The sequence below is a fragment of the Hipposideros armiger genome, unplaced genomic scaffold, assembly GCF_001890085.2.
Source record: "Hipposideros armiger isolate ML-2016 unplaced genomic scaffold, ASM189008v1 scaffold_1438, whole genome shotgun sequence".
NCBI lineage: Eukaryota > Metazoa > Chordata > Mammalia > Chiroptera > Hipposideridae > Hipposideros > Hipposideros armiger.
The window spans coordinates 97,458-121,080 of record NW_017732788.1 but is presented as its reverse complement, the minus strand read 5'-3'; the positions used below and the strand labels follow the sequence as shown (position 1 = coordinate 121,080).

The window sequence follows — 23,623 nt, the reverse complement described above, 5'->3', positions numbered from 1 at the left end:
GCTGAGGATTCCATTCCACTGGCCCAATGGTTTTCTCTTTCTTAATACAGCAAAAAGTGGCAGCATCAGGAATTAAGACATTTTTTCCAGCAGCCGTCATCAGGCAGTGATGAGCACAAGACCTTTCTTATCTCTGCAGCTCTCGGGTGCTCATCTCCATAGATGAGATAATCACAAACAGAACTACCAAGTCCACTGGTGGTTACCTATGACTCACACTGCTCCACAAAATAGGCCTAATGGGGTTTAATCACAATCATTTAGGTCACTTAGTATTATGCTGGTGCAAAAGTAATTGCGGTTTCGGACCATGAATTTTAAATCATTGTAACTAGGCTCAAACACATCTTTATTAATCAAAATAGGAACCATTACAATCAACACATTGTTGCTAATGAGAAATAAGTTTGTTTATTCCTGTAGCATAAAAATCCATGCTTTGGGCTATGAAGTTTTGCCTCATCTGCCATATTAACCTGACCTCTCACCAACCGACTACCACTTCTTCAAGTATCTCGACAACTATTTGCAGGGAAAACACTTCCATAACCAGCAGGATGCAGAAAATCTTTTCCAAGAATTCATCGAATTCCAAATTGTTCAACTTTTAAAGTGTTGGTTGGGCGACATGTGGTCAGGCGTTGTCGTGGAGAAGAATTGGGCCCTTTCCGTTGACCAATGCCGGCTGCAGGTGTTGCAGTTTTCAGTGCATCTCATCAGTTTGCTGAGCATATTTCTCAGATGTAATGGTTTCTCTGGGATTCAGAAAGCTGTAGTGTATCAGACTGGCAGCAGACCACCCAACAGTGACCACTGCCTTTTTTTGGTGCAAGTTTGTCTTTGGGAAGTGCTTTAGAGCTTCTTCTAGGTCTAACCACTGAGCTGGTCACCCCACCGGTTATCATATAAAATCCACTTTTCATCACATGTCACAATCCGATCGAGAAATGGTTCGTTTTGCTGCATAGAATAAGAGAAGTTACTTCAAGACGATGATTTTTTTTGAGGTCAGCTCATGAGGCACCCACTTATTGAGCTTTTTCACTTTTCCAATTTGCTTCAAATGCCAAATGACTGTAGAATGGTCAACGTTGAGTTCTTCAGCAACTTCTTGTGTAGTTGTAAGAGGATCAGCTTCAATGATTGCTCTCAATTGGTTGTTGTCAACTTCCGATAGTCAGTCACTATGCTCCTCATCTTCAAGGCTCTCGTCTCCTTTGCAAAAATTCTTGAACCACCACTGCACTGTACATTCATTAGCAGTTCATGGGCCAAATGCGTTGTTGATGTTGTAAGTTGTTTCTGCTGCTTTATGACCCATTTTGAGCTGGAATAAGAAAATTGATTGAATTTGCTTTTTGTCTAACATAATTTACATAGTCTAAAATACATACGAAATAAAAGCAAGTAATAAGTCATTAGCAAAAGAAACATAAAGTGAGAATTGTGCATTCAAATGATGTATAACATAACCACATCTATTTAAGAATGTATTCCAATATCAAAGGCAAATTTCAACAATGCAAAAACTGCAATTAGTTTGAACCAACCTAATATTAACTGTCAACAGAAGGAATGAAAGAGTCTAAGAAGGACTTGGTGGGACCACAACAATCAGTGATTGATAATATCATAGTTACCCTGAACTTCAGTAGAGGCCTCTCCTTATCTATACCAACCCATTATATTTATAAACAAAGTTAACATTGTGTAAGCATTTGTGTTTTTGTTAACCTCTTTTTTAGAGTCTTAGAGTACCTGGCCCTTTTTGCAGCTGTAATTTGTTCCAACTGGCTGTAACCATTGCTTTGCACACTCAGTTTGCCACTGTCTGGTCACTGCCATGAGAAGGAGCTTCTCTGCTCCCAATTGACTGTGTCCCCATCACTGCTAATCCAGAAAGTGCTGAAATAATCATTGTTCTCCAACAATCAGTGATACCAGGCATTCCTGCTTCCTTTGTCCCACAATCTAGCATTTGCAATCTCTCAAGTTACCTCATCGCACTAGGTAATGGAGAACGTAAAGATGACCTTCATACTTAAGCTGGATGTTTACTATTTCACAGGACTAACAGTGATGAGCAGAATGATATCAGAGGCAGTTTGGGCTATTCCAGAAACAGAGTAGGAGCCTTTAAAACATATGAATTCATGCTTCATCTAGCCCTGCTTAATCAAGTTTCATTAAGTTTTGCATATCATATATATTGTTCCACCAAATGGGGCAACTACAATGCTGCCCAAAGCTTTGAAGCAAGGCCACTCACTTGCTAAATTCTGGCTATTCATCCCAGTCACATTATGTGATACCATGTTCCTCACACATTTATATATAAATACACTGTATTTCATTAAATCCAAACACCACTGATTATAAGACTCATACTTTTTGTATCACTGAAAAATACAAACATTGCCAATTAAACTATGACAGTGCCTTCTTACTATTTAAAATGTTTAAACTTTTTAAAGAAGTTCTTTGAGAACAGGAGTGGGCAAACCATGGCCCTTGGGCCAAATCTGGCCTGACCCTGATCTTATAAGTAAAGTTTGATTGGAATACAGCCTGGCTCATTCATTTATGTACAGTCTGTGGCTGCTTTGGCACTACAGTGGCAGAGAGAAGTAGGTGGGACAAAGACAGTATGTCCTACAAAGCCAAAAATATTTGTTATCCAATCCACCTCTGTTCTCGCTTCATTTAGACACATTTCAAGACCATATTTTCCTCTTTATTTATACACAAAAGCAACATAAATGAAAGATTCTTTATAACAAATATGCAAAAAAACATGTATTTGTAGTCATTTCTCTAACAAATACTTGCGTCACTAAATTCAAATTTTTGCTGTGCTGATTTGTCTGTGCCCTGTTCTGTTCACTGTCAAATCAAGCTGGGCTGCACTGGGCAGCTCCTATGCAGGTCTCACCTGGGGTTGCTCGTGGGATCAGACGAGGTCTGACAATTAAGTTTGTGAACTTGCTGCAATGATGTTGCTAACCTTTTTTGATACCAGAGGGATTATTCGTTATGAATTTGTACCAACTCGACAAAGAGTTAACCAAGTTTACTATTTCGAAGTGTCGAAAAGGCTGCATGAAAAAGTTAGACGACCTGAACTTTTTGCCAACAATTCATGGCTCTTACATTATGACAATGCGCCAACTCACATGGCACTGTCTGTGAGGGAATTTTTATCCAGTAAACAAATAACTGTATTGGAACACCCTCCCTACTCACCTGATCTGGCTCCCAATGACTTCATTCTTTACCTGAAGATAAAAGAAATATTGAAAGGAAGACATTTTGATGACATTGAGGACATCAAGGGTAATACAACGACAGCTCTGATGGCCATTCCAGAAAAAGTTCCAAAATTCTTTGAAGGGTGGACTAGATGCTGGCGATGGTGCATAGCTTCCCAAGGGGATTACTTCGAAGGTGACCATAGTGATATTCAGCAATGAGGTATGTAGCACTTTTTCTAGGATGAGTTCATGAACTTAATTGTCAGACCTTGTAGTCATCAGGCAGTTGCAAGACAGCCTCACTCACACTCACACATCTGCCAGATGGTGCTGGCTTTCTACGGGGGCACCCCAGTTCTCCTCCACATGGCCTCTCATCTTTCAGGCTTGAGTGGGCTTTTTCACATGATGGTGGAAATTTTCCAAAAGACCAAATCCCCAATGTGAAAGTGCTATCAAACCACTGTTTTCACCACATTCGCTGATGGTCGATTGGCTAAAGCAAGACAACATGGTCAAGTCCAGCATCAACATGAGATGGAAGTGCATAAGGACATAGCTACTCACCTGGGGCCACTAAGATAACAGTCTACCATAGGACCACTAGAAAAAAAAATCTCATCCCTTCTTTGTGTAGGGCAAATAAAAAGGGAAACCCCAGCAAGGGAGTTTAAGTATTATAAAAGCCTTATAAGGAAAAACAAAGCATGCAACTAGGACCTAATTCTTGGTACATCCACTGGGTTTTTTTCACTAATATTAAAAAAAAATCTCTGGGAGGGGGGTAGGGATGGGGAGAAGGTGAGGGGATTAGAAAGCACAAATTGTAACCACAATATTGCCATGGGGATACGAAAGACAGTTTGGGGAATATAATCAATAATGTTGTAAAGATTTTGTAGGGTGTCAGATGGACGCATATCTGATTAGGGAGACCACTTCATGGACAATGTAGATGCCTGACCACTTGGCTGTACACCTAAAGCTGAATAATATTGACTGTCAACTATAATTAAATATATATATATATATATATATATATATATATATATAAAAAATCACGGGATGTGCAGTACAGCATAGAGAATAGAGTCAATGGAATTGTAACAGCTATGTACTATGTCAGAGGGGTAGTAGATTGGGGGAGGGAGGTTATCACTTAGTGAGGGGTGTAAATGTCTAACTATTACAATGTTTTGTACACCTGAAACTAATAAAAAAAAATCTTTTTTTATAAAGTAGTGAAAAAGTAGTTTATTAGAAGAGATAGTACATTTTAAAGAAATAGAAGTAGGCCCAAGCAGTAGAGAATGGCTCAAGGGCCCATTATTAGAATTACATTCCAAAGAGTTTGGAGCGGGCCATGCACAAAGGCAAGGCTCAAAAGGCTCAAAGAGAAAAACAGGGTCAAACCAAGTGAAGGCTTCTCCAGACTTGGAGTTTTCATCCCTTTTTCTCTAGAATGGGCTGTTCCCCTTTGGGCGTGGGACCACTTGATTGGCACCAGTAATTGACAACAGGCTATTATTTCATTTCTTTAGACTGTGAATGTTTCTTCCCAGAATTCAGTCTGTTATAATGATATTAATAAACTTCTGGGCATATGTATTATTTTACAATAATGATATCATGAGGCCCGGATGAAATGAAGGTCGTTATGGCCTTTATTGCACAGGTGTGAGTGACTGGTCTAATCCAGCCAGGATAAAAAAAAAAATCTTTATCATCTTCATACTTTGAATTTAAAGAATAAAGGCACAAAGCCCATCCTGCCATTTGTTCAATTTCTGCAGACATTCATTCTTTAGCCTGTTTCCTCCTATTAGAGGCTACTCTGGTTAAACAAGCCATGAATATACCAAGTTTCTACCCCGGTAGGTCCACCAATACAGGTATCTCAATAATGGTCCACATTTGGCTGAAGAGGCACAAAGGGATGGATTCCTTACTTCTGCAAGCTTCAAGCAGAGGTGGAATTAAGAGCACTGGTGGAGTAGATACATTCAAGCACTGGTGGAGTGGATACATCTCAGAAGGTTCAAGCAGTCCCTGCCTAAAGTCTAACAGGAATCTTATTTCTAACATATTCACAACTAAAATTTTGATAAACTACCACCCTCCCCCTCCCTGCTGCTCTTCCAGTTTTCTCCATTTCAGTAATTGGAAGCACTCTCCATGCAATTACTCAAGCCAAAATCCCAAGGGTAACTCTGGGTTCCTCCTGTCTCCCTCATTAATAACAAAAAGAGCTGTCATTTCATTTCCAAAATGTACCTCAAATTTCTCCACCTCTCTCCCAATACACAGCTACTACCCTAGGATAAACCTCTAGCCTCTGTCCAAGGGGAGCTGCAAGTTTCCTTACTGTGCTCCCCACCTCTACTCCTATCCCGCTCCAGCCTATGCTCCATAAAACAGCCCAAGTGATATTCTAAAGACAGAAATCAGACCTTGTGAGACCCCTCCTTAAAATCCTTTAGTTGCTTCACAACACAGTTTTAATAAAATCCAAATTCTTTATGGTAACCTAAAATTCCTGCCTGAACTTATTCGTAACATGGTAACCAATGCATTCTCATTAGGGGATAATATGGCCCCCAAAGAGGTAAAAACTGGTTCTTGAGAATGGAGGAGGGGAATGAAAAAAATCTTAATCTTTGCAATGTATAAAACACAGATATAGAGTATATGTAATATCTATGGAACTAATATTTCATGGGGGGGGATGATTAGGAAAAAATGTTTCAAAGGGCTCCTGAAAGGGGCTGTAATGAAAAATCATTGAAAAGCACTGCTCTAACCCCATGTGAGACCCTACTTCCCCTTACCTAGTAGACCAGCATTATACAATAAAACTTGTGCAGTGATAGAAATGTTCTGTAATCTGCACTGCCTAATATGGTAACTCCTAGCTACATGTAGTTATTGAACTTAAAATGTGGCTACTGCAACAGAGGAACTTAATTTTTAATTTTCACTAACTAGAATTTAAATTTCAATAGCCACATGGAGGTATTAGACAGTGCAACTCTGTCAATTACACTATCATCTATTGTCTAGACACACTGACTGGTCTTTTTTTTTTTAATTTGGAGAGTTTTATTATTTTTTTTAACTAAAATGTGTGCAAATGTTTGCACTTTCATTATTAACATTGAAACATATTTCACCATTATTTACAACACAGTTGACCATGGCACCTGTAGTGGTGTCTTTCTTCTTTCTAGAACTCTCTAGCCATCTTAAAGCCTTCACACAAAAGTGAAACCATGAGGCCCTGAAAAGCCTGTATAGAAAGAAAAGTTTTATTTGGTGGCAAAAGTAGTTATCTTTGGCTTTGCAGCATTTTTCTGTTTTCTTTCTCTTCAGAGCTAGTGCCTATGCTCACAAGTAATTCTTATTTTTTATCCCCTCAATTCACATAGAACTTTCCTTCCCCCCCCCCCTCAGGAGTGTTAAACACTTTAGAAGAGCCCTGACTGGTCTCCCTTTGATTCAAGGACACCAAGCTCTTTGCACATGCTAGCTGTAACTGTTAGAATGCATTTGCTACAATAACAAAAATTCAGAATGGATTAACGAGTAAGAAAATATGTTATTGTAAAGAATAAGTCCAAATGTACAGAGATTCCATGGTAGGCTAATTCAACAGCTCAATGCCATAGTCACGGATCCAGGTTCATTGCATCCTCCTTTCTGTCATTCCCAGTGGATCGGCACTGCCTTTGGGTTGTTACCCTAATGGCCACAACATGGCTGCAACAGTGCTGGGCATCACACCTCAACCTAATGCCTAAACAGAAGGCATCTGTCTTTGTTTCACCTTTTAAAAGTAAGGAAAACTTCTCACATCTCATTAGCCAGAATGTTATCATGTCCCTTTATAAATCAATAATTAGCAACAGGAATGGGACCGCTACTTATAGTTCAGATCATGCAAGAGCCATTCCCTGAGGCCAGACATGGTAACTGCTCCCCAAAACACATGGCTTTAGGAGGAGAGTGGATACCCAAGCAGGTGAGGACTCTGTGGGAAAGTGACTTGCACACCTTTTGTTGGGGTGGGGAACATGACAGGAGAATCTCACCCTCTTTCTTGGGTAGAACTAAACTGAATCAATTGGGAATTTCCCGATGCCAGTGGCTCTCAGCGTGTGGTATCTGTGCCAGCAGCAAACAGCAGTCCCTAGAACTATTTATTTATTTATTTTATTGGGGAATTGGGGGAGGAGAACAGACAAGTTGTTGTCCTTTTGTTCTTCAGTCTAGTTGTGGAGGACGTCGCTTCACTGGCCCATGTTGGTATTATCATTGCACTCTTCCCGGGTGAGGCAGATCAGTCGCCGGCCTCTGGACGGCCGCTCACGGCAGCTCTTGGCAGCTCACACCGGCTGCTGGCCGGGCCACTCACGCTGGCTGCTGGCCACACACAGTAGCTTATGGCAGCCCACTGCAGCAAGGGCTGCAGCCTATGCCGTTGCCTGCGACTCACGGCAGCCCAGCTCCAGGTCGAGCTGTTGTTCACCATAGCTGTAGAGGGCACAACATCACTGGCCCTCGTGTGGGATCTGAACCGGGGCCCTGCTGCTCAGAGCTGGCATCCCAAGCCAGCTCTTAACCAGTATGCTACTCGGCTGGCCCCCCTAGAACTTTTTAGAATGGAAAGCTTTCAGATCCTACCCCGACCTGTTGAATCTGGGAGTAGTGCCCAGGAATCTGTTTTAACAAGCCTTCCAGGCAATTCTGATGCATCCTGAAGTTTGAGAACCATGGCCCTATTCCAGTGGTTCTCCACTGGGGGCAATTTTGTCCCCAGGAGACTTTTGGCAATGCCTGGAGACATTTTGGTTGTCACAACTGGAGTGTGGAGTGGTGGTGGTGATCAGAACAATGCACAGATGGCCCCCACAACAAAGAAGTGTCCTGCCCAAAATGTCACTAGTGCCAAGGTTGAGAAACCCTGGCCTGTCCTACAAGGCAGAGCAAGCTCCTTCCCATGGCTGTAGCCCACCTGGCTCTCCATATTAGATTTGGCAGTTTGAGCCTAGTTGGGACAAGGATTAGCATGTCTTAACCACTCTCAGAGCAGAAGAGATGGATCAACTCTTCTAAGCAACAAGCTTTCAGGCCTTCCAGTCACCCAGATCAGTCCCAGGGGTCTCGCTTAAGTATCCATCTATGGCAAAGCAATTAACAGGACACACTGTTTATCTTCAGGGCAAGAAATTAGCACATTTTATAAGGCACACAGTCATTATGTGCACTGAAGTTTCAGAACTGGCTTTTAGGGGAGCCTAGTTCCTCTCTTAGCAGGCTGACAGGCAAACTTTTTCCATGCTTAGGAATTGAGAAGAGTCTCCAACGTCCGTGCTGTCTAGCTCTCCCACGAGAAGCTGAAGGTCAGGAAATGGAGACCAACCCTCTAGTTCTAATCTCCACTTCCTATACAAGATGCAGGCGAGAAAGTGCCTCTCTCTGGATAGAATTTCTCTCCATGAGAGTTTAACATTAGAGGTAAGTAGCAAATCATATTACTATAGCTACGGCCACACCAGTTCAGGTCAGAACCACCTCATTTTAAATCTATTTTCGAATGTCTTACAGTGCAGCTTGTTCTACCATAACCTCTTCTGGCACTTACCTAATATAACACACTGCTAGAAACAGATATGCTGGTAAAGTTTATTTACATTATGTTCTATCATATCAATCATATTTAAGTCCCGGAAATTTGTATTTACATACAGAACCCAGTATATTCCTGGGGAAAAAAAAATTTTTTTTTTTTGAAAAGCAAAACCAAAACAGGATACTATTAACATGATAATCGGGTAACTTAATGATCATCTGGCTTCTGTGAGGTCTCATCTGGGATTTTAGAGTCAACTGTATCCAGAGGCTGCCAGTGGCAAGTCATGAGAGAGTTGTAGAGTTCTTCGCTTTTCACCATAAACTCTTTGTTTAATTCCTCAGTATTCACAGGAAGATTTGGATCTGCAGAAGCCAATAATGCGTATTGCATTAATAATGCAAAAAAAAAAAAAGAGTTTGACAGGACATATATTAGAAATGGCTTACAGTTTTTAAAAAAACATTAGCAGGAAATATTGCAGGCAATTAGTGTTAAAAATTAAATTGTGTCTTTCTTTCAATAAGACTTGAAAATAGAAATTAAAGATTAAAAAAAAAAAAAAAAGGAGTGCTACCAGACTCAGCAAGTATCTGGATGGTGAATGAGGAGGAGAAAATAGATGGAATCAAGAGAGGTTTTGGAGATGAATGCACAATATTTGGAGACGGAGTAAATTTGGGGTAAAAGGGAAAGGAAGGATTGAGAATGACTCCTGCCTGAGTTTCTGGCATGAGTACCTGGGTGGATGTGGAGTCAGTGGGTCAGGACCAAGTCCCTGATGGGACTTTGAAAAAGTAACCATGCTGCTTTATCTGTTTAGTTAACAGATTGACATAAGTGAATACGAGTAAATTGTATATAGCAACTAATTCAGAAACAGAGAGGAACCTAGCCTTCCTTCTCTAAAACCTGGAATCCTATGATGAGGAAGTGGTGGTATGTTATTATGAAAGCAAGAGACTTAGATATTCATTTCAAGTTGCCAGGTTTCCAAGGTCACTAACTTTTTAAATGTAGTCCATTTTTTTTTCTCCTTATACTAAATGGAACTGAAGAAACCCTTTGTTTTCCTTTACAAGTTTTGCAAGCCTTAGCTCATTTAGGGCCATAATTTGCTTCCTAATACTCACATGTGTTCATGCTATTCACTGGTATTTATATGCCTTTTGTAGACTGTTGGTGCCCCTCCAAAATTCACATGTTGAAACTCTAACTTCCAATGTGATGGCATTTGGAGATGGGGCCTTTGGGAGATAGAGTGAGGTGAGATCATGAGGGTGGGGCTGTAGTCCGATGTGTTTTCTTTTTTTTTTTAAAGATTTTATTGGGGAATTGGGGGAGGAGAATAGCGTTGGGGAATCGGAGAAGGGGAACAGACAAGTTGCTGTCCTTTTGTTCTTCAATCTAGTTGTGGAAAACATGGCTTCACTGGCCTATGTTGGTATTATCATTGTGCTCTTCCCAGGTGAGGCAGATCAGTCGCCAGCCACTGGATGGCTGCTCATGGCGGCTCTTGGCAGCTCACACTGGCCGCCGGCCATTCACGCTGGCTGCCAGCCACTCACGGTAGTTTTATGGCAGCCTACTGCAGCCTCACTGCAGCCTATGCTGTCGCTGGTGACTCATGGCAGCCTAGCTCCAGGTCGAGCTGTTGTTCACCATTTTAGCTGTAGAGGGCGCAGTGTCACTGGCCCTAATATGGGATCTGAACCGGGGCCCTGCTGCTCAGATCTGGTGTCCCAAGCCAACTCCTAACCAACGCGCCACTTGGCCGGCCCTCGGATGTGATTTCTGCCCTTATAAAAAGAACACAAGAGCTCAGGGTCTCTCTCCCCTCACCACGTGAGGATATGAGAAGGTGGCCATTTGCAAGCCAGGAAGAGAGCCTTCACCAGAAACCGAGTCAGCTGGCACCTGCCTGATCCTGGACTTCCCAGTGTCCACAATTACAAGAAATAAATTTCTGTTGTTCAAGCCACGCAATCTGTGCGTTATGTTATAGCAGCCTGAGCTAATACTGCATCCTTCTGTATTTATCATTTCAGAACCAAGATCATCAAATAGCCCCTGCCCATCATATGTTTCAAGAGCTATACTTCTCATCTTTCTTCACTGGAGTCATTTTGACTGTAGTCTGATTCTTGTGCTTTAGAGCTTCCCAACCCTTTTGAACCATCTTTCCTTTGAAAGCTTCTGGTCATAAAATTAGATGTTTCTATTTTGTTCCCTGGACTTTCTGAAATTTTCTTTCATAAAGTCATGCCCCAGAGTCCTTTCCTTTACTGTCATGGGCAGTTGTTTTCTAAAAAGCTCCTGACTCTGTATGTTCCCAGTGGGGGGAGAGGTGTCAGGACCACACGCTTATTCTCTCTTGTAACCTGTGGCCTAGAAAACAAACAGTGTGTCAGCTAGGAACCCCAGATTCATGATCTAGGTCCTTTCAGGGTCATGATGTTGGCCATAGGGGTAACAGAAGCCTATAAAAGACATACTAATTACATCTTCCCTAAGCATGTGGGCCCTCTACACCAATGCTGTCCAATAGAGTAGCCACTAGCCACATGTGGCTATTTGAAATGTAGCTAATCCTACTTGAGATGTGATGTAAATATACACTGCATTTTGAAAACCCGGTATTAAAATTTTTTTATCGCATTGTTTTTATATTGAATACATGTTGAAATATTATTTTGGATATATTAGGTTACATTTAAAGTATTAAATTTAATTTCCCCTGTCTACTTTTAGTTTTTTTTAATGTGGTTACTAGAAAATGTAAAACTACCTATGTGGGTGGATTTGTGTTTTGCATTACATCTCTACTGAGCAGAGCGGCTCCTGATCTATAACTAGCTAACACTTGAGTGGTGATTATGTGCCAGACCCTTTTAAAACATTTAAAAGCACTTTAGAGCTATGGTCATCACACTTCCTATGAGGTAGGTTTTCACATCCCATTTTATAGCTGGGACGCCAATGCACTGGAGATTAATTTGTCTGGAACTACAGAACTAGAAAGATCTGAACCCGGGCAGTCTGGACCCAGAAAGCACATTCTTATTGCATGTCTTCCTCTGTTATTTTTATAGACTGTCTGCAGAACTGATGAAAGCAGGGAGAACAGACTCACATTTTAACCAAAGTAAAACCCCCCTGAGAGCTGGAATGAACATCCTTTATTCATATTTCAATCAAATTACTAAAAACTAGAATTACCCCATAGCATTTGAAGATTTCTTTTAAAAATCAATTTCATTCCAGTTAAACACTGAACACCACCAACTAACGTGCAGACTTTGTATCAGTCACAGGGGCTGCAAAGACAGATGCTCCCATCCTTGATAAAATCACAAAGACAGTAGGTGGGTTTGTCTTAAAGGGGTGGGGTGAGGATAGGGGAAGAGACCAGGTGGACATGTGATAAGACAGATATGTGATAAGAAACAGGCAAAAGTGTTCTCTGCATTTTTCTTGTATTTCTGTTTCCTATAACTTAAATGAAAGAAGCCAAATGTTTTCCTCCCTTCCTCAAATAACACACATTCAGAAACAGGATTCTTCTCTGGGCAGACACATTTTGTTGTTCTCAGAACAGATCAAAAGCTACAGGAAGCACCACGTGACACTCTAGAGGGGGCCTGCTAGGTTCTGAGGAAGCTAGGAAGCCAAGGGTACAGAGACTGCCTCATGTTTTTCTCGTTAAAAATCAAAATTAAAGCATAAGTAATCCCAGAATCTAAACTTATGGAGGAAACAGATCTTAAAATCAACTTTTTTTGTTTTCTTATTGTTTGCAAATGTCCCCAATTCCCAGTCCTTCACAAAGACCCAGGGAGGAGGCTTAGCTACAGCTGTTCCCACAGAAACAATTTCCCCAAACCAGATGAACTGCTGAAGAGAATGGCTAAGGCAACCTACATTGGTATTCTCCAGTAGGATCTCTCTGTTTTTAGCCAGCTGAGTGAATGAGGAACCTGGAAATTGGGTTAGTTTTGTTTTCAACCACTGCAACACAAGGTTTATGTTACCTTCTCGTAGGTCTTTATCTTGGTTTTCAGTCAGAGCTGTGGTTTCCTACAATGAAAATGAGTATTTTAAAAAAAAAAAAAAAAAGGTTTTACTTAAAGGTTTACTATCAACACATGCTTTCTTAGAAAAAGCTCGTTCTCAAAAATAATATCTAAAACACTAAACTCCCTTTAGATCAAATTTATTTTGAATTTTGATTACAAGAATCTTTAAATGATATATTACAATTATGAAATGAGCCAACAGAAGAAAAGTCACAAAGGCGGAAAAAGCCTGACAGCCACTTCTAGTCTTTCTGAAGTTCTGAGAACTAACTGGGGTCCTAGGGTCTGGGCTAGGGACCAGACACCAGGGGCCCTGGTATCCAGACTCCATAGTTCCTGCACTAGATGCCCACTCTCTACCTGAAGTTCTGTTCTTCCTTTCAGGTGACAATCTGCAAAGTTACTACACATCCCCCAACACCATGGCTCAGCTAAGGACCAAGGCGGTAGTAGGTGCTTAAGGAAATGCAGAGGCTACAGAAAAACAAATCCATCAACCATCTTCTTACATAATGAAAGAAGTAAATTCCAGAAGCACTCCCAAAGAAAATCTCGGCTGGTTAATCCAGACTCTGTTGGCTCTACTGGGGCAGCATAAGTTTTTAAGACTCCTCCTTATAGGCACCTGCTGGGAACCTGTCTTTGTTAAGGATATACAGCTGTTCCAAGGAACCACCCCCTCCAGGAAGGGCTGACAGAGCTCCTGGCATGCACATCCGTTAAGCCACCACTATTGGTAAGAACAGGATTACATTGAAATCCAAAGATTCACTATCTCTTCCTTTCAATCTATCTGAAAGTATGCCCCCCTTTCACTCTGAAATAGGTCCTGATTTGGAAAATAAAATACAGTTACCATAAATTTAATCACACCATCAGTGTATTTTTTTCTATTCAGAAATGGCTAAAAGACAGCCAGAATCTGTGCTAAAATGAGGCCTTTCTTATAATACAATGTCCACGTAACCTCACATTTCCTCCTTTTTCAATATGTACTCTGGTAAATGTGCATCCTAACTTACCAGGGTGTGGGGAGCAGAAGTTGTCTGGAGACAGGGTACCCGCTCTGGCCTGAGGTTCACCTGGGCAGTGTATGCTGCTGGTTGTCCTTAAAGAAGGGCACGTCTACAAACGGTTTTCTCTGCTAGAAGTAGTTCAGGAAAGGTGTGGTGTGGGACCCCAAAGACCTGAGAAGCACTTTGAAGATATCCACTTCCTTTCATATTACACAAGACATACTATGTTAGAATGGGGAGGGCTCTCAGGAGGCTAACCCCTTAACTTGGGGAGATATGGGCTATGGACACAGGTGTGCTACAGTGGGGGAAGTGGACAATAAAGCTATGGCATCTCACAGAGGACACAGTTTATTAGGGTAGACTCAGGAGAGGATGTGAGTTAGAGAGACCCACTGCAAAGCCTTACCATCTTGAATTTGCTGACCACCTGGGAACTGGGAACTCCCACCAGGTGGGCAGGCAGGCGGCACAAGTTACCCACCAAATAGAATATATTTATAATTCCTGAATGAAAAACTGCATGGTATAGTAATAATTTGACTAGAGAATGAGTTTAAAAAAAAAACCCAGAATGTGTCAACAAAAGTGGGGAGAAGAAAGGAGAGAAAGGGGTGGCAGGGAGAGAAAAAAAGGGTGTTAATTTCTTGGTTTTTTTCATGAGTGAGAGAGAAATATGTTCGTTTCGTGAGTCGATAATACACTCAAAACTGTACTTCTCTATTTAAAGATGTAAAGGTATCCACTAGAAGACAGGCCATCTCCCAAAAGAGCAAACTAAAAAAGGAAGGGGTGAAAGAAAAAAAATGTGATAAAACCTCAGGCAATGCAGCAAAAGATTTCTTTTTTTAAGTGATGTAATCAAGCATCTTCTAAAAGGGTAAAACCCAAATTGGGTTTAAAAGAAAAAAAAAAGGTGAGAACTCTAACATGATATTTTCTCTTAAGAGGCATACCCGAAACAGACTTGAAAAACTGAAAATGAAAGTTAGGGCACAAAAATACCGAGCAAATACAAGTTTAAAAAACTGAGGGTTTAGATGTTAAGTTCAACTCTGGTGTTAAGGTCAAGGCCATCACACAAAGAGTGTCCCTATGCACTTTAGAAACAAACTGGGGAGAAAAATCTGTAACAGTTTGACTGCAAAGTGCAAATTTCCCTAATATGTAAATATCTCACACAGTTAAGAAAAAGGGGCACAACCATATCTAAAAAGGGTAGACAAAGGACATCAACTAAGTCACAGAACACAAATACCAATAAACAGTTGACAAAGTATTTGCCCTCAATAATAGACACATGACTTCCCTGCCTGTTGGATTGGCTAATCACATACAGAAAAACATATACAAGCAAGCCCACCTATGACGGCAGTGGAAAAACGTAAAAACTCAGGCAGGGTTTTCACTAAGTTGCTGTTTAAAACTGTAAGTGTTATATCCTTGAATCCAGATCTCCCACTGCCAAGAATTTTTTTTTTTAGACACACAAAAAAAAACACCACTCAAACGCTTGAAGATAGGTAAAAGGAATTTTGGTAGAGCAGTGAGAACATTTAAAATGTCAGACAATAAGGCATTTTATTTAATTGTGCGCTAAAATCACAGCACAACCAAAGGAGCAACTTTTAAAGGAAGCTGTCCTGATGCAACTACAAGCAGAGGGAAGGACCCAACCAGTATATCCTACAGTCTATTCCTACCCAAAGCGCCCCCAACTCCCCAGACAGAAATAAAGACCAATCGCACCGACTTAGCAAGAGTACAAGGCAAGAATCTAGAGGACAAGACCCACTTGAGCAGTGTTTCCTTCTCAGTGCGGGGGAGTGGGAGAGGCTTCCCCTCACTCCAATACGTCTTTGTGTGGTTTCAGAAATAGATTACTTTAGTAATCAAGGTATTAAAAGATCTTTCTAAAGTGTATTGATGTTCACCGGTATATCAAAACAATACAAAAAGCTACCTCCCGTCCTATTTTAAGTGTTTAAGAGTAACATCTATTGAAAGATGATCATCTAAAATTTAGTAGCAAGGATTTAGGCACAGACTTCATTAGCCTATTGTTTTTGTTTTTGGAAGACAGCGAGAACTTAAATCGTTTGCAAGTCAAAATTTCATAGGTCATCAGTTTTCATTCCCTGATATTAAAATAGGGAGCAAAAGCCATGAACGACAGGATGTGGAGGTGTGAAGCTAGGAAAAAGACATTTCCACGTTGGGCACGCGAATGACACAGGATTCATTTTAGAGAGGGATACCTTAGGCCTAATCGACATTTCAGCTGGGTGTCCAGAGGTCCCAGGCTCAGAAAGGTTGTGTCCATTTCTGCCCACTGCACAGCCACAGCTGTAGCCAGAAAGAAGACGACAGCTGGGCTGTTGCTCATACCAGTTGCCAAAGGGGTAACTCCGGCTGGGCTGAAACTCCGGCTTCACTCTAAGAGCAGAGGGGAGACAGGGGGAATGGCATCACCAACCAAGGCGGAATCATTCCGAACCCCGGGATTGGTTCTTCTTTCCCAGGAGTTATGAGTAAGGATGATGTCTGCTTTAACTGTTTCAGAATACCTATTTTCAAAGCAATAACTTGTAAATTGCCAAAAGTTATATAAGAAATAAAACACTTAACAGCCTTCATTTTCATTTAGAGTAAGAAAAAATAGCTCACCTTTGCCAGTACCAGTAATACTTATTTTGTTGAGCTATGTCAAAACCTGCAAAACTCTCCTGTCCAGCCATTTACCCAGAAATTTGATAAAGGAGACAAGGAATCCACAGTTTTTGTTCCAGCGTCAAAAATTCCAGTTCGTGAGCTAAAGCCTTTCAATCCCACAAGTCTCTCACAACTGCCTCAGAGCACATAAGTAACTACATTTAGTGGCAATTCCTGCTGGGCAATTAACTGCTCAGCTTTCGTGATAATGGGGTTCAGGGGTGGGTGGAGCAGGAGTGCATTGAGGTCACCTGGGGGAACTTCTGTAAACTATTCCACTGGCTTTGAGTCGCCAGCCCCCATCTACCAACTGTCAGGCCTGGGGAAGCTTTCCAGAACCCACAGCGGAAGGGGAAGTGTGTGTTGGGCGACTCTGAAGAACAAAGGCGCCTCCACCGCACCTCCTACAATAATGTATAGGAGTCACTTTTAATTATTAAAACCTTAAGACGAATACCACAATTTGACGTTTCCCCCCCGCAGTTCAGCTATCTGCAAATAATAACTATTAGAACTAGCATCTTAGTGGATTTTTTTTTTCATCTCCTGCAGGTTGAAATCATACCAAACAACTGGTGGGAAGAAGTGGTATATAACACACACACACCTTAATGGGAGTACAGAAAAAAATTTTAAATATTTCTGTGGTTCAGTAGTTTTTTTTTTAAAGCATAACAAATCTTCCCAAACTTTGTTCACATTCATATAATTTGGGCATGTTGTTTAAAATGTAGGTTCTAATTCAGTAGATTTGGAGTGGAGCCTCAGATTCTGCCTTTCTAGCCAGCTCCCATGCACTTTAAGTAGCAGGGCTACACAAAGTGTCAACATTTAAGAAGATAAATTTTGAGTCTAAATAGGCGCGCTTAGGATTTGGTCATTTTCCTGAAGCTTGTTAATAACTATTCCACTATTAACTATTCCATTATTCAAGTGCTTATTCAAGTATTCTATATGTACCTGTAATGTGAAAAATAATAGTCATGATGATTTTAAATCATTCACCCATTATTTCCTGAACCTCTATACACACAAGGCAGGGTGATTGACACTGGCGATAGTGGACTTTGTTATACTCAGGTGGATTTCCCCAGGTCTTCAAGGGAGGTGTCCTTGATTAGCAGCTGTGGCACATATTGCTTGGCGCCATCCAATGTTCAGTTTCCTTTTCTTTCTTAATAACAGAACTGTGATTTTATTTGGGGGCAACAATAGGCCTTGCTAAAACTACACTTCCTAGCTTACCCCCTTGCAGGGAGATATGGCCAGGTGGCCATAATCTGGTTGATAAGACATAAATAGAACTATTACAAGGGGATTGAGGAAAGCTGTGAGGGTGAAGGGTGTTTACTTAGCTGGAAGGCCTTTTTGTTCTCCACCTTTTCCCTAAGCCTAGTGCTGAGATTACAGATATGATTACAGATATGATGGCTGCAGCCAAAATAACTCGGTACCTATCCTGGCCTATGAGGCGATAGCAAGGAGTTGGTCATGCACACAAATACAGGATCTGAAATAGAGACCGCGTCTGGGTCCCTGTACCTGCACTTGACTGGCTGGCCAACCTCCAGATTTCTTTTAAGAAATAACTGTCTTATTTAAGCCACTGTTGTTTTAAGTTACGTGAAGTTCTTAACTACTGTAGCAGCTTAAACATCAAATAAAACATGTCCGTTAAGGATTCTGTTTTTGTAAAAACTTTAATATCGGGGTTTTTCCCCCTCTTATTTTAGGATTAAAAAAAAAATCAGAATTTTGGCTATGACTGGGTGAGAGATGAAGCTGTAGTTGGAAATAATATATTACATTATATTAATAATGTAATATTATCAATTATTATATTAATAATAAGGTGGTGAGGGGGCTGAGGAAGGGAGAGGCCAATGCAGTATGTTGAAACCAAGCAGGAAGATGGCTGGAGCTGAGGCACAGAGGACCGTAAACAAGCCTCCAGAGATGAAGACAGCCCACAGTTCACAAATATTGTTTTGCTCTCTAAAAGCTTCAAGTGCAAACTTCTCATATTTCACATGGATTAGTCCCATGAAGCAGGTGAAGTAAACTTATATCAGGGCAGACCATTGGCCAGTGTCCAGTAGAAGTAGCCCACTCTCTGCTTCCCTTAGCTCTATGTGCAAAGGAGGCCAAAGCCCTCTGGGATTACAATCACATGCAACCTCTGTAGTCCTAAAATTTAACAGACTTGCTACCTGTCACGTTGAGAAAGGAGGGAGTTGGGCAGGAATATTACAATAGAATCACATGATATTTCTAATAGAGCTAATTTTTCTCCACTGTATCCTGCTTTTAGCCCAGTATATCCACTTCACCACCACCTCGACGCCCCCAAAAGAAAAACTGGCTGTTTTTACTTTAGCAAACCAAAACTAGACACTCAATAAATATTTGTTGAAAGAATGAATAAATCAATGCATGGCTCAACCGTAAAAAGCTTTCAATTAGTAATTTAGAAGCAAAACTAAAAATCCTTTTGGGTTTTAATGTTAATGAACTCTGAACAGCTGGTTGTTTCTTGGCAACAGCAGTTTTCACTAGATGAGATTATATGGATTTTTATATCCTGTGTTTGGAAAGAGAACAGGAGGTTTGGCAAGAAGCACGGTCAGAGTCCAGTTTAACAGGTATATAATTTTGTATTGTGTTTTTCTTTAGACAATGAAAAGCCATTGTTATCCTCTGTTAAAAAGAATGTTCAAGCCCAAGGAAATATAAAAAGCAGCAGCAGCACTGGGTCTGTTACTTAGCTGTGTGGTTTTAACAGAGTTCCTTTGTTGGGCTTATTTCAGCATTTATAACCTTAGACTCCATTAGCATATTTTAACCTTAATGAGGCCCTAATCTTTTTGAAAATGTAATAAAATTTTATCAATGCTCTCCTCCAAAAATGTACATACACAATTTTGCATATAATTTCAGGGGATTCAAAGCCCACACAGATTTATCCATGAATTCCCCTAGATTAGGAACACCTGAACTAGATGCTCTCTCTAAGGTCATCTGACCTCTGTAATTGGTTCCACTAATTTCTAACAGTATATTATAAAAAAAAGAGTAAACTACTTTGAGTTATGTTTATGGTGCTTACACTATGGTTTTCATTCTAGAACCAACTATAATCTAAGATTCCTGGTTGGAGCAAAAGATTTCCTGTTATATGTGTTAAGTCTCTGAATATTAAAGACCTTGACTTGAGGTTAGGTCTCTGAATGTTAGGTCTTCAGAGACCTTGATTTACAGACAGTCATGTCTGCAAGAAAACAACAAAATGTCTGTTGGCCTGCATCTGCAGACAGAACCCAGCTTGCGATAACAGAAAATGCCCCCCAACAGCTACTGGCTTACAGGCAGTCAACACTGTCTGTTCAAACAATGCTACCCTGTCATCACCACCCCTATATAACCCTCCTCACCCTCTCCCTCAGGGCTGCAAGTCTCCTTTAAATGTGCAGCCCTGGCTGTAGCCATCTTTGTTCAGCCCGATAGACTCTCTCTTAATAGACTTTCTTAAACTTTCTTAACTTGCCTGTGTGCGTTCCTTTACCGGCCGACCTATCAATATGTTAATTTCAAAAACCATTAAGTGAGTACTAATTCTTCACAAAAAGCAGTTGAGTTTTCCCTGGGGGTAATGAGGCAGGGCACCAGGGGGAATGCAGAAGCAACAGAATATATAAAGCAGGTAATTTTGAAACAGCTTTAATTTTTTTTGATGAGAAAATATTACTTTTGCATTAAATAGCTATGTCATGGAGTAAAATACGAAAGTCATATTTTTTAAGATAAAATATAAGACTTCAAAGAAATGTCCTGTTGACTCATTCTTTGTCCCATGCCCAGGAAACACCCACTCAAGCAATTCACACTCCTCTGATCTTTGTGGTAATAGTTCAGAAGCAGCAAATAGGAAATAATTTAAATAGTTAAATAACTTGTGACTTTTTGTAACATAATGAAGATAATGAGCACAAAGCAAAGGAATTACTATAAAACAGTGAATGACTGCGTGAGTGAGTTTCCCAGAGACTGAGAGTTAGTTTGACTATCAGCGTTGCAGTGCCTGGGGAGTGTTTACATGTGGTTGCCAAAGGGCACAGAAGACAAGGCCTTCCTTGAGCGGCAATGACAACCAAAGCATCCAAAGTGAAAGCATTTCTACCAGGCCCAGCATCCATTAAAACAATTCTGAGTTAAATACATACTGACAATTTCGAGCACTACAGAACAAATGTTCTTGGAAACAAATGGGTCTCAGGGCTACAGGATTAGCACTAAATGGGGTTTGAAGAATTGACACTGACGTATGCATCCTGCTTGTCAAATCGATCTGCTACAGCGTTCATGATACGAATTATACGTTGCAAGATTTATTCTACTGGAAGTTTGTGCTCAGATGTCATTTCTAACATATCCCTGAATCTCTAAATCTTATGAACATCTCAAATGTAAATTAAGGTTATCTTGCTTTTATTTACGTTTGCCTTTACACCTAACTGGGGAGGCGGTGAAACTTAAATAGATCAGATTTCCTTCTGGAACGCTCACCAAGAAGGACTGCGCCTTTCCTCCTCAAATAAGTCTGTTTACACCCCTCAGGCAAAGCGTCCTCCTCCCGAACCAAGCTGGAAGGCAAGGTGTGCAGGACGGGATTATCTGGCTTGGATAGCGGGGGACGCGCGAAGCGTACTTCCAGGGCCCGGACTTCACCGCCTGCTCCGATAACCGGAAACCCTAAATCCCACCCTCTTTTTGTACCGCTACGAGACAGTGTGAGAAAGGCTCCTTCCACTGTTTCCTGCACAAAAACGAAACCTAACTCCTACCTCACATGTCACAGCCCACATTAAAAAGGAAATCACACTAAGGGAGCCACACTACGGAACCCCGCCCCGACCGGAAACTGCCGCGCCCCTTCCTTAGACGTCATGGAAATAATGAGCTTTCGCCGAGGATGTCCCGCCCACTCCCGTCAGCGCCCAGCTCATAGTTTCCTAGAATATGCCTGCTTGCTCCCAATGTTTTCCTCATAGCAATGAGAACGTCCTCATGTGGAGTCATTCTTTAGTCTCCGATTGGAAATTTCGCGTTATCTTCGAGCCCTGAAACAGTTTTCACTGATGCAGGCGCTTAAAAGGCAGCCCTCAGACCGTGACGTCATTTGAGCGCCGACAGAGGAAAGGCCCTCTTTCTCTTGCATCCTGTTTCGTCTCCGCTCCCTACGCTGAGAGTGATTCGCAGGAACTGCACGTGCGCTGCTGAATGGAGCTGATCGCTGGTTGCTACGAGCAGGTCCTTTTTGGGTTCGTTGTACGTCCGAAGTCCAAGGCGAGCGGCGACCACGAGGTAAGAGCCGACATTGCCGAGGGACCGCCGCAGGCGTGGGCGGGAAAAGGTCAGGTCTGCTTTCCACACGGCCGAGGTAAACACATCGAGGTCAACACACCCTATGATCTCTTAGAGAGTGATTGACGAGTCAAACTCAGGAGACATAAGTACAAGTTAGCTTTTAAAAACTTTTCATAAAGCGATCTAATGTCTGTTGTAGTAGACATTTTTACCACGGTGCACGAAGGAAGCTGGCATTTCTGCAGACAGGCAAAGGAGTCGTAGAGTCTGGATTTAAAGGTCGCTCCCATAAGTTGACAGTTTAGGTGTTCAGGATTTAAGGAGAGAACAGTTTGCTCGTTCACTGAGTTTCTGTCCTGGAGTTTTACAAAATATTAGAACTGGATCAGGATAAACCCCTCGTTGATAAAGAAAATGACACGAATTCATTAATATTGGACTTTTACTTTGGGGCCATTATTTGCAGTGAAGTTGTAAAGGAGCCAAAGGTATGGATCCTGCACTAGAGATCTTCCTTTCCGACATAAGTGGGGGGAGAGGACTGGGAGCAAGTACATGGAGAGAAATTACAGCAAAATATAATAAGTATTTTAGTAGACGTGTGAATACAAAGTTAAGTAAGTTGTTAGTCAAAGAGGTAGTTTAGGATATCCCAGGACTAGAAGTTCTATTAGCCCAGGACAGTTTTTCCCCCTAAGCAATCTTAGGTATCTCTATTTCCTTGAGTGCTGCTTTATGGAGAAGTCAAGGTGTCAGTCTTGAATTAACCAGAAAATTGGAAGTATATGATTTGACTGATTGCTTTTGTTTATTTTGTTTTCTACTCTGGTTATGAGTGTGCCTTTGGCTGAAAGATGCCATTTTTTTAAATATGTAAAGCTGATGCTACTGATTATTTTCTCTTTGTTCTCTTTGTTGCTTATTACAGACACATGCAGTCCTCACAACACTCCTTTGAGGCAGATACAGTTATCCCCATTTTAAAATGAGGAACCTGAAGTTAAGAAAGGTTAAGTGACTTGCCCAAGCCACACACAGCTAATATTTGGCAGACTTAGGACTCGCCCCATGTCTCTGACACTTGAAGCTCGTAACCATTACTCTAGACAGGTAGCCCAGATAACCAACATTCTTTCTGTAATATGCACAAGCAAAGGGTTTTTTTTTTTTTTAATTTTAACTTTATTGGGGAGCAGTGTGTTTTTCCCAGGAACCATCAGCTCCAAGTCAAGTTGTTGTCCTTCAATCTCAGTTTTGGAGGACGCTGTTCAGCTCCAAGTCCAGTAGCCGCTTTCAATCTGGTTGGGGGGAGTTCAGCCCACCATCCCATGTGGGAGTTGAACCAGCAACCTTGTTCTTTTTTTTTTTTTTTTAATATTTTATTATTAGTTTCAGGTGTACAGAACAATGCAATAGTTATCCTTTTCACCCCTCATACAGAAACAACCCCCCCTCCCCAATCTACTGCCCTCCCACCCCCAATGTCATACTTATCTATTACAATTCCATTGACTCCATTCCCACACTCTACTTCACATCCTGTGGCAGTCCCTGAAAACTCATTTCCCTGGTCAT

At 41.2% G+C, this 23,623-nt stretch overlaps 2 protein-coding genes across 13 annotated transcripts in view; one reads left to right on the top strand and one right to left on the bottom strand.

Annotated features, from left to right (window-relative positions):
* Window positions 1-401: 401 nt before the first annotated feature.
* CUNH6orf52 (chromosome unknown C6orf52 homolog) lies at window positions 402-21,570 on the bottom strand. Of its 10 annotated transcripts, none has more exons than XR_002122894.1 (4): window positions 16,231-16,312; window positions 13,979-14,100; window positions 12,912-12,957; window positions 402-1,327 (listed from the first exon to the last, which is right to left on the bottom strand). XR_002122894.1 is itself a non-coding variant. In XM_019633912.1 (4 exons), the coding sequence occupies exons 1-4, from the start codon at window positions 16,708-16,710 to the stop codon at window positions 9,088-9,090; spliced, it is 453 nt and encodes a 150-aa protein (XP_019489457.1). In that variant the 5' UTR covers window positions 16,711-17,068; the 3' UTR covers window positions 8,933-9,087. The 10 variants fall into 10 exon arrangements, 1 of the variants encoding a protein (XP_019489457.1); XM_019633912.1 differs by lacking the exons at window positions 402-1,327; window positions 13,979-14,100 and adding exons at window positions 8,933-9,245; window positions 16,640-17,068 and having other exon boundaries at window positions 16,231-16,408; XR_002122898.1 differs by lacking the exons at window positions 13,979-14,100; window positions 16,231-16,312 and adding an exon at window positions 21,248-21,570.
* A 168-nt stretch (window positions 21,571-21,738) lies between these two features.
* PAK1IP1 (PAK1 interacting protein 1) overlaps window positions 21,739-23,623 on the top strand; it is a 12,128-nt gene continuing 10,243 nt past the window's right edge. The window contains exon 1 of one of the 3 annotated variants that reach the window (XM_019633927.1): window positions 21,739-22,045. In XM_019633927.1, coding sequence (XP_019489472.1) covers window positions 21,962-22,045 — 84 coding nt within the window. In that variant the 5' untranslated portion in view covers window positions 21,739-21,961. The remainder of the gene's footprint in view (window positions 22,046-23,623) is intronic. The other 2 variants (XM_019633926.1, XM_019633925.1) reach the window with 2 other exon arrangements.

Coding starts and splice junctions, on each gene's coding strand:
- CUNH6orf52 (XM_019633912.1), bottom strand. CDS start 16,710: ATGGCTGGACAGGAGAGTTTTGCAGGTTTTGACATAGCTCAACAAAAT. Junction 16,409..16,639: donor TATTACTGGTACTGGCAAAG/GTGAGCTATTTT, acceptor CTCTGCTCTTAG/AGTGAAGCCGGAGTTTCAGC. Junction 9,246..12,911: donor AGATAAAGACCTACGAGAAG/GTAACATAAACC, acceptor TGGCTTCTGCAG/ATCCAAATCTTCCTGTGAAT.